General features: G+C 37.5%; 1 protein-coding gene across 4 annotated transcripts in view; it reads left to right on the top strand.

Annotated features, from left to right (window-relative positions):
* Positions 1 to 16,369, top strand: part of ZFAT (zinc finger and AT-hook domain containing) — a 78,917-nt gene that overhangs the window by 21,786 nt on the left and 40,762 nt on the right. For all 4 annotated transcript variants that reach the window (XM_069005526.1, XM_069005527.1, XM_069005528.1 and 1 more), the window contains exons 4-7: positions 890 to 1,063; positions 9,127 to 9,277; positions 9,551 to 11,013; positions 12,217 to 12,449. In XM_069005526.1, coding sequence (XP_068861627.1) covers positions 890 to 1,063; positions 9,127 to 9,277; positions 9,551 to 11,013; positions 12,217 to 12,449 — 2,021 coding nt within the window. The remainder of the gene's footprint in view (positions 1 to 889; positions 1,064 to 9,126; positions 9,278 to 9,550; positions 11,014 to 12,216; positions 12,450 to 16,369) is intronic.

The raw sequence follows: 16,369 nt of genomic DNA, 5'->3' as shown, positions 1-16,369 counted from the left end.
ATCTATGCTGCTAATTATTTATATATAAGGACCTTTGGGGTTGTTTTTAAGTTTACTTTTTATTTTTTAGAATTTCAGTAAGGAATTCCTCGTTTGCTTTAAGAAAGAAGTAGCTTCAAGGAGTAACTCAGCTGATTACTGGCTCTTCATTTTTATTTCAGAAAAGTGTTTTGTATACAGCTATTGTGTGGCTTTCTAGTTAACAGGTTCAAAACTTCTCCAGTTGAAGAGGCTGAAGACATTCTGAACAGCAACAGGGAATAATTTGGAAGTGCAGCCTTCAAAATGAGGAGTTACATGTTGCGAGTTAGGTTGAACCAAAGACCTGTTTTGAGCCCTAATTCTTCTTGAACCAACACTAAAATGATAATTATGTTTCTGGCTGTTGATTTACAGTAACAGGAGAGGATAAAGGTCTAATCCAAAGAGACTGTCAAAAGACTTTCCATTAAATAAGATTGAAAATTAAGCCAGTACTAAAAGAAATAATCCTAAGTTTGTCAGAACAATTAAATATGGAAAAGAGAAAAATAAATTGTTCATTAATTGCAAAATCATGAGAAATTTGATGAAGTTTTTAGAATTTTCACAGAAATCCACAGTAATGTGATTGAATTTAAAAACACATGTTTCTGAGAGGTCATTTTGAAAATTTTGACTTTTTTTCTCTCTTGTTTTCTTTGTGTGTTTAAGTATCATACCAGTTTTATTAAATAGAGGGGAAAAAAGTTCCCCTTTAGGGATCATGCAGCAGATCTTGTTTAGATAACATGTCTTTCTTTCTACAGTAGCATTAATTTTCCCCCCATTTTTTTGTGCAGTGTTAGTGACTGTGTTACCTGCATTGCTTTTGTACATAGTTACCCTCTTTTTGATGTTTGCTCTTTAGGTAATGATTCTGACGTTGACCTTGACAGGAAGGAAGATGAGCGAGAAAAAACTCCAAAGAGGCCCAGAGTTCAGAAAACAGAGAAAACAGCATCAACTAAGGAGACTGAACAGGTTTCAGGAGCTAAAAATCCTATTATAAGTGTGGTTTTGACAGCCCATGAAACTATTCCAGGTAATCAAAATCACCAATTATATATATATATTTTTTTTTATTATACTGACACTGTATAAAATATTCATTGGTTTAAGAACAAATTGCTTAGGATTATTTATTGTGTGAAAAATATTTAGCATTATTTGATTGTTTTAATACAGAGCCTCCCCATCTGGCAGCTACATAATTTTAGAACTTGTCACATTTCTTCATAGGTACAAGAAATGCTGGACCTGGCTGTAGTTAACATCAGCTACTGCATTAGCATCAGTTATGTTTAGTCTGTGAATAGTTTTAAAGAAGAAAATGATAAAACACTGACCAGAGAACAGAAAAGTGTATATATATTTGAAAATCAAGTTCTACATAATGATTACATGTTTCAAATATTTATTTAAAACTAGACTTGCATTTGACTGTTTTTATAAACCATTAGCTGGTTTTAAACCATTAACAATTCTGACTGTCAGAATACCTTTTTAATAGTTTTGTGCATTATTTTCAGCTTTGTAGTTTTATTGTTCTCCTTTTTGTTATTGTTAACATTTCTGAGTATTTGTTTTGCTTGTTATTATCAGAACATCTCTAAGGTCTTTATTTCATTGTTGTGGGTTGGAAGCTAGCAGGATTTTCTGTGTTGTTAATATCTTTTGATGTTGAGATCTGTGATATGCTGGTTCAGGGGATCATGGAGCTATTGGAAAGTGGGTTCCTATAGGTGTTACTCTATGGATATATACAAACCTCTCTTCCTCAGAGCTTTTGGAAAGAGCCATAACTGAGGATTCCCCTCTCCTGGTGCTAAATTTTATGCATCTTATAAGAGTTTTTATCTTAGGCCTTTACATTTCTAGCAAGAACTAGAGGAATTTCCAAGAGGGGAAGGAAAGACATGGTGGATAGTGCAATCAAAGATCCATTTCCTTATAAAACTGGCCTAAAAAGGCAAATGAAATAATAGTAAATACAGATAATGAAGCAAATGTAGGACGCATGTGATACAGGAGAGGAAATTGGTGCCTTAAGTACTACCTAGTAAAATTTTTCTTTGGGCAACCAAAATTTTGGGTTTTCTTTACGCATATGCTTATTGAGGTACTCAAAATAGTAAAACAACTTAAACTTTGGAGGTACTTGAGCATAGTACATCAAGCATTCAGAAGGCTTTAATGAGCCAAAAGGATTTATGGTCAAGTGTGAACCTGCAGGAGTTCTTGAAGGTCCTCTCATCCATTTGACTGACAATTAATGTTACTACATTCAAGTTCCCAGCTAAATTATGTGTAATAAAAAAGTCAGTACTCTTCAAAAAGTTTTGAATTCTCACCCAACTTTTCAGAATTTGGAAATTCTAGAGATACAATATAAGTGGTTAACTCTGAAGATTCAAAAGAAAAATATTTTATTTAATGCAATTATGGTTTAATTTATTTTTCATTGATTTTCCTTCTATTTTTTTCCCATTAATTTCCATGATCTAACTATATCTTAATGTCACTAGCAATTCTTAGACAGTTCCCCTTTCTCAGTAATACTTTAATGTCTGGTGTTTTTAATAAAGATCTTTCACAGTCTTTCATAGTCATTTTTCTGGAGATTTATCATGTGCTGAAGAGATGAGTTACTGCTGTAGACGAATATAAATAGATAAAACAATTCTCCCTTCTTTTCTGCTTTCTGTGTGCTAGACCATCTGTAAAGTTAAGTTGAAAATAAAGTTTAAAGGTGCTTAAGCACTGTCTAAACTTAGTATTTCTCTGCAAGCATTAACAATCTGTACCCACCTGTTACCCAGTTTTAAAGCTGCATAGAAATACCACTTTTTGTGTCCCCTACAGTAAAATTCTGTTTGAAGATTTTAGATGACAATCAGAAAAATAGAGAAGGCTTTAAGAATTAGCTGTATTTTATTCCCAGTAATAAGGAACTACTCAGACTGTATTTTTCCCTTCTTAAATAAAAGATTCTTTAGAAGCATTTTATTAACACTTTGCTGTTATTTTGCTATGCACTAATGAGTTTTGGGACAATGCTTTATATCATGTGTTTGGTAGATTATGACTAAATTGATGTCTTCAAAATCCCTTTGAACAAAGAGGATCAGTCAGTTTTTAACTTCCCAGAAAGGACATTTGGGCAACGTTGATTTTCCCCAGTGTTCCTCTTCTGTAATGTTTCCTTAGGAGGTATATGAAAGGTAATAGATTTACAGCTTTAGAAGTCTGAAAGCTGGCATTAACCCACTGAGTAAATACAGTTTGAATAAAAGTTGTAGATTTTTGTCTGTGCAGGTGCTGAAGTTCCTTGATAGGCTTGAGAGGTGAGCCTGGGAAAAGCTCTTGCAGTGCAAGGCCAAGTGCAGGGTCCTGCACCTGGATAAGGGGAAGTAGCTTCATGTTGGGAAATAGAATTATTGGGATCAATAAAAGAACTGTAGCAAGAGCCCGCACGCAAAAGGCCTGTGTGAGACAAACTCTCCATGAGAAAATTCTTGTGTGAGAAAAGGCCTGGGGAGCAAAGAGGGAGGTTGAAGACTTGCAGCTGTTCAGATGAGACCCAGAGAAGGGAGGTAAACACTGAATTCTTTTAATCATAACATAACTAATAGAAACTTGCCAACGTAAGTCCAGTTAGGTAGAGGTAGAAATTCGCTTTGATAAGCTTTAAGCCACTTAGGAGTTAACAAGCTGGTATACTATATAAGTGCCTTTGGATTGCTAATAAACGGAGTTCTGCGCTTATCAACCAAATTGGTTTTGGACTGCAGCTTTCTCCCCCACGCCGGGCCTCTCTTCTTTTTACAGTTCCAACAGCTTCACACTGAAAAAGGGTAGCTTTAGGTTAGATTGTAGGAAGAATTTCTTCACTGTGAGAGTGATGAGGCATGGAAGAGTTTGCTCAGAGAATTTGTGGATGCCCCATCCCTGGACGTGTTCGAGGCCAGGTTGGATGGGGCTTTGAGCAGCCTGGTCTGCTTGGAAGGTGTCTCTGCTCACAGCAGACAGGTTGGAATTAGACAACCTTTAAAGTCCATTCCAACCCAAACCATTCCATGGCTCTATAACTGGAGGGATGTGGAGACCTTCAAGAGAAGGAATGCTGAGTTCATGAGCACACCAAGGTATCAGATCAAACATAGGACAGTTTTTTGTAAGCATTACAATTAAGCAGGTGAATAACTGCAATTATATGCACGTCTGAAAATTGTTTTGAATGGCAGACACTTTTTTCATAGTCTGTTTTTAAGAACGAGTGAGTAAATTCAGCCAAATATTCCATCTTCTGGGTTTTTTTTAATGTATTTTATTTCCCATGTTTAAATTCTGTAAATTATCGAGGTTTTTAAAACCAATTTGTAATTCATGCTCAATTAGTTTCATTCAGGAGAGATTTGAACATTTAAATTATTGTTTTATGTAAATTCTGTAATATTTTAAAGACTAAGCTTGTTACTAGGAGAGTTGTTTTAAGTGCCTGTGAAGATGGCCAGTGGTAGACTATCTTCATTTTTCCATCAACCATTTTTGGTTTTGGTTTTGTTGTTTTTGTTTTCAAGAAATACAAAAATAGCAGGAAGTATTGAATTTCTTGAGGGTAATTATTTTTTCTTTCTAAAGGAGTTGGATTTTTTTCAACTACAAATTCTTTATACAGCACTGTGAAGGTTTTTCTTTCCCTGATTTCCACTGTCCTTAAAAGTCCAGCTGAGTTCTCCTGTTACTATGTGAGAGGATTTTATTTGTAATCTATGAACACTTGGCTCCTTCTTCCATTGAAATTTTTGTGCAGTGGGGAAGAAGTGGAAGAATGTAATTTTGCTTACTATTTTGGGACTGACTTAATTTAACTGGTGGCAGTCTTTTCTCTTAAACTGATAAAAGTCTTTTTTGTTTAAGATAATTTCTGTTCTGTAGCTCATGGAATGATGGTTGTGGGTTTATGACACATCTGAATGGATTTAATATCAAACAAAATGAGCCTCTCAGGGCAAGGAGGAGGATTGGTACTTTCCTTTTTCATAGTCTTTCAAGTCTTGGTCAGTAAGTACAGACTGCTGTCACAAGCAAGTGCTGTTCTCCAACCCATTTCCTGCCCTTTGGATCGTTGTGCCAGCTTGTTGTTGATGCACTTTTGTAATAAAACATACTAGAAAACTCATAATGTATTTGCAGAAGGAGAGATATGGTCTAGATTTTAGGCAGATCCCCTCTCTAATCCATCTTCATGATCTCCTGTGCTGGTACTTTTCAAGCATCACCAACATGTAGTTGAATGGAGGCTGGAGAAAAGATGCTGTCCTTTTGCTGACTGAAAGCAAATATTGAATTAGGCAAGGTTTGGAAAATTAAACCTTTCCCCTCTGAATGTGAGCAGGTGTTTGTTATCATGGTTTTACAGATTGATTTAGCTCAGCCAACCTAATGTCCAGCTCTGTTGAAAGGGGTAGGAATCTTCATCCCCTCATACACAGGTCTGAGTTTCTTTTTTTTGTCTGAATTAAAATGTGTTCAACATCATGGTGACCTAACCTATTAAATGGTCTTTTTGCCTTTTTTGAGCTTTGTTTTGGGGGTTAGGGATAGGTTTGCATGGAGACCTTTGGGGATTATGGGTAAGGTTGGTTTCTGGTGATTTGACTTTCAGAGCTGTCTTACCATGGATCATACACGTTTGGACCACATTCCTCAGGATGCTGTAGAAGCTGGAAAAATACATTCCTTCAAAAAGAGATTGTAAGAAACAAATACTCACTTAATACCCATAGCACATTATTTTAACTATACAGACCTACATTTAGCTATACAGAGTACCTACATTGTGAAGATTTTTTTTTAAACTTCAACTAAAGTAGTTTTTTAAAACAAAAAAATGGTTGGTCTAGTTGGATCAGTTGTCTCTAAAGTCAGCTTGCAGCATCTATACAGGAAGGAAATAAGACACTTATTGTGTAAAGTCTCGTGGATTCTGACAGTTATTGAGCTGGTGTTTGCATATATGATCATATTTAATATATATCAATTAATTTGTCTAAATCCCATCTTGAATGCATTTATATTTTCAGTCTCTGTGACATTATGCAGTAATTGTTCCATAATTTAATTACACATGGGATGAAAGGGCATATTTCTTTATTTTAAGTTTGCTGACTTCTTACTGAACTGTTCTTTTGTGGGTTGTGAGATAATGATTATTCACACCTTTTTTTCACAGTATTGCTAATTTTAGAGGTTTTTCTGATATTTCACTTTCAGTTCGCTCTTTTCCAAGCTGAAGGTCGCCAAGTCCTGTATCCCTTTCTCAAACAAAATACTCTGATTTTGTCTTTGTTACTGTTTTCTGGTTCTTCTTTATCCTTTTTTGTGATCCGTACTTGAAGCTTCAGGAGGTTCACAGAATTTAGTTGAATTAGTAGGAATTTGGTTGATATTCTTTCCTGGTGTATCTCTGATCCATTCTTAATAATTCTGTTACCTTTTAGACTGTTGATAAGTATTGGAGAACTCTGTAGTGAAGGACAAGCTGCTTTGCTGAGGGACAGACTGTGAGAGATTGGAAGGCATCTCTGAATTTGAGCCAGAGATGAGGCTCACTGGGTAATGCTTATCTGTAGAAGCTGCTGTCAGAATGTCATGAAGAACTCAAATCTTAATTCTTCTGAAGGCATATTTACTTAGATGATATTGACTGAAAAGAGGAAAGCAAAAGGCATAAATAAAGTCTAGTGAACTAAAGTTGATTCTGCTTTTAAAATGGAGATATGATAGTGCTGGAGGAAGGATTTTTCTGAGAGAAATGATCAGTACAGTTAACTTCCTCCCCCCCCCCCCCCCAGTATTTATATGCTCTCACTTCTTGAAATGATTGTCTAGGGAAACGGTTAGGAAAACCTTTATCTTCCCTATTGGCATATGATGATTTTAATGAAAAATAAGTCCTTGTTTCTGTTGGCCTTGTTCTTATGCATTTCCCTAGCCTGAATATTGAGGACATTCTTTTGGGATTTGGGACATGTGGGGACTAGGCTAGGTAGGGCCTCGAAGTTTTCTCACTTCCTGGGTATATGCTGTAGTCATTAGTTTGTGATCTAGTGGTGATTGCTGTCGCTGCTGGTCCATTGGTACCCTCAGTCAGCATCCCAAGTGGATGGAGATATCTCATGTTTCTTAATGCTTCCCTATCTTCTAAGGGTGGGAAGTAGCAACCTCCCACTAGGGGACATGATTGCCTTTTGTGAGCAGGTACACCATCAGCATGTCTGAAAATCTAGATCTCCCACTTTAGGCTTTTAAAGACATTTGTCTCTCTGTGAACTGCATAGATAACTTAGAAACAATAACACGAGGATAACCTTGGAGCATTCTGCCCACTCAAAGTATGCAAAATACTGGTGAGTTAGTATTTGTCTAGTGAGTATATATTTAGTTCACCCAATTTAGATGATTAAATTTTTATAGTGGTAGTATAAAAGTCCATTAAAACAGTTCAGCAGTCCTTTCAGGAAATGCTCAAACATCCTGAAATGCAGAAGGGCACAGAGGAGAGTTAGTGTGGAGCATTTAATTAGGATCTTTGTCTCACAGTCAGGAAGTGGGAAGCCTAGAAGAGGCAACCATGCATATAAAGCAGTTTAAGACCTATTTTCTTTTAACTGAGTCATTCTAAATATAGAATTTGCTTCTATTTTAAGTATTGAAATATTGGAACACTTGTCTGGTGTGTAAAGTCTATTCTATCACCTTTATACTGAACCCACTGAGCCATGGCTCCTGTGCTGTAATGACAAGGTCCCATCTCACTGGCCTATCACAGTGCAATTTGGGAGATGCAATCCTATGGACAACCTGACATTTGTGGGAGAGGGAGGAACAGGAAGAACAGAAGTTTTAATGTTCTGGTAACATTTAGGGTGAAAACTTGGAAGATCGGTTCTGATGAATCTGCAGAATCTTTAGTACAGAACTGAAAGCATTATTAATAAAATGTAGTCCAAAAAAGCTGGTTTTAGATGCAGCCAGTTTAGTGAGCAACAGAGCTATTACAGTTTACTTACCCTGTTTAGTTACAGAGTTGGCTGATGTCCAGTCTGATAGGAAAAGCTTCAATAGCTTTACACACTCCCAAATGGCCTCCTTTCAAAATATCTCCATTTCCCACTTTAAATCAGTCTGAAGGACCCACAGATTCTCCATCTGTAGACATCCTTATTGTCTACAGCACTGCTTTCCTCCATGTAATGTCCCTAAGTCTTTCCTACCATTTGTTGGGTAACCCCCACTGTGGTTTCAGAGATTTTATGTTAATACTGCCTGTATTTTATAAATAATATCTTCAGGAATGTGGTCTTAGTGCACTCAGTAGATCTCCTTCTGCTCCCAGTGGAGGTTGAGAAGTGCACTTGGAATGTAGAATCAGAATATCGTGAGTTGGAAGGGCCCCACAAAGATCAAGTCCAGCTCCCGGTCCAGCATAGGACAGCCCCAAGAATCACACCATGTGCCTGAGAACGTTGTCCAAATGCTTTTTGAGCTCTGTCAGGCTTGGAGCTGTGACCACTGCCCTGGGGAGCCTGTTCCAAACATATTCTTTTATTCTGAGGGATGGCAATATGCCCCAAAATAGAAGGTGTTTAAGGAAATTATGTACAGATTTTTAAGTATAGGCTAAACTGTCTTTTAGGTGAAACTGTTTTTTTTCCCAGCCTTATTTGTAAGCTTGGCATAATTTTTCAAAGGATGTTGTATGAAGCAGAAACAGAAAAATTCAAATTTTATTTAGAAGAGTTACAATCTTAAAGGTAGAAATACTTGGAGGTAGGATCTCTTAGTAGCAGGCATCAAGCACCATGAATAATGCTCCAAACCATCAGTCCTGGCATGTTACTTGAGCAGAACTATGGTGTAAGTACTGATGACTTCTGGAACTGTGTCCATCATTCTCTGCAAAGGAATATAACAACAGAAACTAAAATAGATGAGCTAATGATTACAGAGTTTATTGTTTAATTTACACTTGTATATTATAGACAATGCATGTTTTTAATATGAGATTTTTAATGAGCATTTTTATCGTTCTTCCTTTAGGAGCCAGAAAAATTGTTCCTCTTGAGGCTTCTCCTCATGAAAGTGAAGCCACAACTCCAGACACAACAGTCCAAGACCCATCACAACGAAAAGGATATCAAGAATATGCCATTCAGCAAACCCCATATGAGCAGGCAATGAAAACAAGCAGGTAATTTTGAAGTGCTTATATTTGTGTTCATGCAGAATATGAATGAAGTGCTTCCCCATTCATTTTCATGAAACTGGGGTATTTTTCTGAGCCCTTTAAATAAAGGAACAGCTAACAATAAACTGTAAGTTGTATAATTTAAAATGCCTTTGGAAAATACATTTTTTTAAAAACTGAGCATTTCTGTCCATTATGAATATCTAGGGAAATTCTGACACATTATGTTACCGAGGTTCACTACTGTAAATATACTGTTTGTTTGGGTTTTTTCAGGTTGGGTCCAACTCAACTGAAGATTTTTACATGTGAATACTGTAACAAGGTGTTCAAATTTAAACACTCCCTCCAAGCACATCTGAGGATTCATACAAATGAGAAACCTTACAAGTGTTCCTACTGCAGTTATGCCAGTGCAATCAAAGCCAACCTGAATGTTCACCTGCGGAAGCACACCGGGGAGAAGTTCAGCTGCGATTATTGTACCTTCACTTGTCTCAGCAAAGGCCATCTCAAAGTCCATATCGAAAGGGTTCATAAAAAAATTAAGCAGCACTGTCGTTTCTGCAAAAAGAAATACTCAGATGTTAAAAATTTGATCAAGCATATGAAGGAAACTCATGACCTTCAAGATAAAAAGGTGAAAGATGTTTTTGATGAGCTTCGCTTGATGACACGGGAGGGCAAAAGACAACTTCTGTATGACTGCCATATTTGTGAGCGTAAATTCAAAAACGAACTGGATCGGGACCGTCACATGCTCGTTCATGGTGATGAGAGACCCTTTGCTTGTGAGCTCTGTGGTCATGGAGCCACTAAATACCAAGCCCTTGAGCTTCACATTCGGAAGCACCCTTTTGTATATGTGTGTTCTGTGTGCCTGAAGAAGTTTGTCAGTTCTGTGAGGCTCCGTGCTCACATCAAAGACGTGCATGCAGATCTGCAGGAGGATTCTGTTTTTAACAGTTCTATCAACCAAAGCTTCTGCCTGCTTGAGCCAGGAGGTGACATCCAGCCAGAAGCCCTTGGTGAACAGCAGACACAAACTGCGGGTGAATCGACTGTCACGAGTACTGATGCTGTTAACACTCCACAGCCATCTGCTTCTAAAGGTGAATTAGCAGCTGCAGGTGTAAACCATAATGGTCAACAGAATGGTGATGTAAAAATTGATGCAGTCCTTTCCTTAGAATTTGAAAATCCTGTGGTGAAGAATGTAGCAGAGACGCTGTGTCAGACAACAGATGTAGCAGTCCCAGGCATTCAGCCCTGTGTAGCATCAGACTGCTTCCTACTGAAAAATGGTACTGCTGGCCCTGAGGAGTTAAAAGGTTCTCCTCCAAATGAAGAGGCAGTTAATCAGTGCAGTTCTGTAAATGAGCAGGGTGAAGAAATTAATCTTTTACTGTCTGAAGACAAAAGTTTGAGTCAGAACAACACAGTGACTGAGAACCTTCCAGTCCCTGAAGAGAGGATCCAGTCTGCTCCTCCTAGTGAATCAGAAACAAGCAATCCACCCATTCAAAATTTGGCAGAACCCACAGACCCTTTGGCAGCAGCAGAAGCTGGTGCAGCCACCAGCCCACAGGCAGCCTCTTCTAACACAGCTACAGCCAACGGGGGGACTGGATCCGTCGCCTTCATGCAGATCTTGGACAGCTTGCAGAAGAGACAAATGAACACAGAGCTGCGTGAGAGGATAAGGAAGGTTTATGGAGACTTGGAATGTGAATACTGTGGTAAGAAGCAGGAGAGTTAGTAGAGTTAGTAGAGTTTGGGGTTTTTTAAGTGTTACGCAGTGAGCCATCTTTTTCCTGCTCCTCTGGTTTACAATGTTTGATATATTTGTGTATCTTTGCAGCAGCATTAATTTTGTAGTTCAGTATGGATTCTGGGGTCTGGTGAGATTTGCTTTTTTGCTGTACAAATAGTGTGAAATGTGTCAAATCTCCTCAAAAAAACCCCCACTAGTGAAATATAGCAAAGCAGTGCTTTGCAAGGCTCAATTTTCCATTGATGTGAAATTTGATAGATTATTTCTGTACAAATGCCTCTCCCCAAGTCATAACTTTCACTGGGGCCAAGCACAGCAGATTTAGGCATGTGATCAGCATTAGTTCAGCCCATGCTTTAATGCTTGAGCTTCATTATCAGCCTAGTATAAAATTCAGAGTTTTTTTCATATAGTGTAGGAGGATGCATGGTAATATACATTCTGTACAATAGGTACATATATACAGGCATAACTTTGTGTCTTGTTTTGAACCAGGTTCTTTGAGATGAAAATTTAAATTACATGGTATCAAATCGAGACTATCCTGATTGTAATTGTTCGGGTTTTTTAACTTATGGAAGTGGGAATAACACACCATTCCCACTTATTCTAACTGAAAATGTTTGTGTTTACATAACTGGAAAGCAAGCAATTTGGGATTCATCTTGTAGTTTTCATTCTTGAAAAGGGAAAGGAATCAAAGTCTGAAAAAAGAAGTTTTTGAAGCACTATAACAATGTACTTTAGATGAATTTCTCTGGGCTTTTTGGTGCCATTGTGCCACAAAGGCTTTTAAGAAGGAGTAACATGAAAGAAAGTAACAAAAAATATTTTGACAGTCTCTTTTATGTACAGTTGCATTCAGATTCTTTGCATAGGAGAACAGATGTAAAGGACTTTTTGTTTAGGAAAATAAATACATTGATATGTATTAAAGTTGCCCTTGTTAGGCTGTTTCAGGACATATAACATAATCTTTTTAGACAAAGGTTGGATTTGTAAACATATTTTCAGTAGCGAAGGGTCTTTAGACAAGTTTTCATTAAAGACAAAAGGGATGGAATTCAAACAGAGTGTTTTTGCCCTGAAAGAAAATTGGTTATTTTTTTGAATTTTTCACTAACAATTGTTTAGGAATCACTTTCTTCGTGTCTAATTTAATTTTCAGGCAAGTTGTTTTGGTACCAGGTGCACTATGACATGCACGTCCGTACGCACACTCGAGAACATTTATATTACTGCTCCCAGTGCAATTATTCTTCCATCACCAAGAACTGCCTTAAGCGTCACGTCATTCAGAAACACAGTAATATTTTGCTGAAATGTCCCACAGAACATTGTGACTACTCCACTCCAGATAAATACAAGCTCCAAGCACACCTTAAAGTTCACACAGATCTGGTGAGTAACAAACCAAATGCCGTGTTTGTCTGAATTCAGTGTCTTCTTCAGAGTGTTTGGAGTTGTGTGGTAATACTTGAAGATGTAGCTAAGGGTTCTTGCCTGTGTGCTCTACACACTTCTGGGAATACCTGATTTACAGTAACTGGGTATTTGGACCGTCTCAGCTGTTTCCAGGAGAGTATGTCTGTATCCATGTCCTCTCTTTGGTTTCCCCAGTAGTGCCAGATCCTTTGGGATTTGAGAGAGTAGAATAAAGTTGGTACTGTTGTTACTTTACTTCATTTTATGAACCTGAATTCCCTTCCTTCATAAATAGACGACGTGGGTAAAATGAAAATATGTTCATCTTAATTTCTAGAGACTGAAGATATTTAAGTTGTTGAAAAGGATTTTTTTCTCCTAGTATCTCCAACTAGTTGCAGTTGAACATCTACCATTTTCTGTTGTGTTTACAAAGACAACGAGATCACATTTTAAAGGTTCCTGTCTTATTCAGAAAGCCCTCCAGCTCAGAGTGCCTTGTGCTAAAACCAGGTCTTGGTAGACTATTGGTCACTATTTTCAATAGTTAAAGTTACTTCAAAGGTATTTGGAACAGAACAACACTTCCTACTTTTCTTAATCAGTTACTTCAGGAGAACTTCAAAAACCAAACAGAAGAGATGGCACAAAAAGGAACATTTTTCCTCCTTGTGTCTTCCCCTTCTGTAACTATTTTAAATAGAATCTGACTTTGTTATGAAATATGCAGAACATTCACATAGTAGACATTCTATTTGGATGCATTTGAATTCATGATGTTTGTAATGCCTATCTGATAGCAAAAATCTGTGTAATTGGTGTCTAAGAACACTTAAGAAAAAAGAGTCTACAATTAGCTCTCCTATATCCTTCCATAAGTACCTGTTTTTCAAGTGTGATGAATGTCCAACAGCTCCCACGAGAAGGATCATTTTCATAATACTAAACAGAACTGAGAAAATGCCATGTCATAATTATGTCATAATTAAAACCAGTGTGACAGCAGGATCTTTCAGAAGCATGCTTACTGATGGTTACTGTCAAATATATTTATTTAAATGGATTCAAAAATTCATGTATTAGAATTTACTGAGTAGCTAAATTTGGCAGTTCTCATATTGGCCTTTATGACCACTGCTTGGTATATTTACTGCATGCATAGGTCACTGAGAAGGGCCACTTCTTCAAATATATAATTATGCACAGTTAAATGTGGAAATTTACTTTAATTTTAATTTGAAAAATCAGTTCTTAATAAATACTAAAATTAAAACTTCCCTGGAGACAGACAATATTGAAATCTCAGTTCATTTCCTTGTATGCATGCATATCTTTCATTACCTCCTTGCTGGCTGCATTTCAGCTGGATCCCTGCATTATTTGGTGAAGAAGATAAATGATGGGTGTTGAAAAGCAGCTTTCCCTTCATCCTTGTCACTCGCTGTATATCCACCCATCTTACTCTCTATGCAGCGCCCAAGTCTTGCACTGAATTTGGGATTGGTTATTCCCTGACTGATAGTGATGGGGTGTCTGCCTTATGCCTTCTCTATTTGCTGTACATTGTTGTTACAGGGAAGATTTTTACTTTTGAAGCCTGGGAATTGAGGCTTGGCTTGATTCAAAATCAAAACTTTGTATATATTCTCTGATTTTCAGTACTCATCTTTTGCTCCTAGAGCTTTTATAGTGGGTTTTGACATTTATTGGCATTTATTGAGCTCTTCAAAAGTTCAAACCATGACATGACCAATCACTTCAATGACATGGGAGCTAGGAAAGGGCTGGGCAGTTTCAAATTGCTTTAGGACAATTTACATTATGAGTGAGCTCATGGTAGCATTAAGGACAGGATGTGGAACTAAATGCTGATGTAGGTACCAGAGTTTGCTTACAAACCCCAGTGGCTTTTGCCATACTCACTATGCTGAGCAGATAAACAATCACAGAGAGGTTTGTCTCTGAAAATATTTTAAGTCTATGTATGTAATTGATACTGCAACATTAGCACCTCTATTAAACTGTAGTTCAGACCCAGAACCACCACTCATTATTAGGTGCCTACATCTGCTTTCATGCACATTTTGGGATGTAAATTATTCTTGCCTTTGTGGAAGGATGCTTAGAAGTTCCATTTTGCTGTTGACCTTTCAGGTAATAGTGTAGCTGTCAGTAGGATGTGAGATGCTTGAGCTCTGATTGCTTATTTGCCCTTCCTGAGGAGAGTAAATTTTCACATGGTCACTGGTCTGACTGTGTTACCTTTGCCTCTGGAGCAGTGCTGCTGTGCAGTCAAGAATGCAAGGTACTGCAAAGGGAAGAAATTAACAAAACCATCTCTGATCTAATGAGCGGGGACTCCATTGGAAAACAGGTTTTGCTCTTAATCATCACTTCCATAATGAATATCAGCTTGGCATTTGTTTTTACTAGTGATTATGTCATGAAAAAATGCTTCAGTAGTGTATGCAGGTGCTTGTCATTTTGTGAGCTGAGAGTTCTGCTGCTTGCCAGACTTCAGAAAAGTTTGTCTAAGCATTTGCACATTTTTCTGTAGCCTCCCTCACACGTGTGCACAGCTGTCTCCTAGGTACATCCACATCCTTTTAGCTGAGTTGCATTTTAATAGGACATCACTTTAATTCAGGAATCTTTTAGGAAAATTTTAATTTGAACATCATCACAACTGCAGTGAAGATTTCTGGTGGTCTTCACTCCTCAGAAGTGTAACTCGGGTCTAATTCTGATCCCATAGGTGTTAGGAATTAAATTTCTGTTTATCTGAGTAGATGTGGGAGTAGACTTTGGCCCTCTATTCCTCTACAAAATTATGCAATCAGATATGTTAATTGAGTTGTGGGAACTTTTCCTGGAAATGCTCTGTGAGTGCCAATATTTAGTAGAGGGTTTTAATTTTTCTTTTTGTGACTGTATACTTGTACACCTCCACCTTGAATTATCTTGAAACACATGCCTCAGAGAAATAAAATTCTCTTCAGAGCATTATAAATGGGTAATGCAATATAGCTGATGCTTTCTTAGCACAATTTTAATTCATTTCTATAAAGAGAAATGCATTGTGATTATTATGCAAGTGACCTTATTTTATAACAAAACAGCATAAACAAGAAAATTTGTGATAGCTTTAGACTAAATTATTTTCAGTAGGTTTAAGGATACTTACGTACCTAATTAAATTCCTGTTTTATGGAATGTAAACAACACTTTCAGTCAAAAACCTGCCTTTATTTAGGAATTACTTTAAGTTTCTTATATTTTCTCAAATTGGCTAATAGGGGTGTTGAGCAAATATCAGGAAGTGATTGACTTCGAAATTTAAATAGCTGATTGGAATATGCAGCTGGTCTCTAACAAAGGTAGATCCAGCTCTCTCCATGCTTTGCTTCTGTTCATGTCCTTCAGAAAAATCTTCAAAGACATTTAAAAGGCAGGCACTCCAATAAGGTATAGGATAAATAACTTTCGTTATTACCAGAGGAAAACTTGCATGCTGAGAATGTGATTAAGGTGTTACTGCAACCTCAGGCTTCAAAGGGCTTCTGTCATCACCTATGGCCAGGGCCCCTGAGAGATGGAGCTGTGGTGCAGGAGACCTTCTCTAGGGCTCTGTGTTGTGGTCTGGGTGCTCTGAAATATCCATTTGCAACAGAGGATTTTTAAAAGCTGTTTTGAGAGTGATGGGATTACACTGAAGGACTCACACAAGCTCTCAGGGCATTGACAGAAGAACACTTCAACATTCCAAGCTAACAGCATGAGCTCCAATACTCTGTGGCACTGGCCTGGATACCCAGCAAGGAAAGGTTTGGCTTTCTGGAGCTTGACAGAGACACTTTGAAGGGACTCAATGCTTGTAGGCACACTCTGTTACACTA

Source organism: Aphelocoma coerulescens, chromosome 2 (genome assembly GCF_041296385.1).
Source record: "Aphelocoma coerulescens isolate FSJ_1873_10779 chromosome 2, UR_Acoe_1.0, whole genome shotgun sequence".
Lineage (NCBI taxonomy): Eukaryota > Metazoa > Chordata > Aves > Passeriformes > Corvidae > Aphelocoma > Aphelocoma coerulescens.
This window is presented reverse-complemented; position numbering and strand designations above follow the sequence as displayed.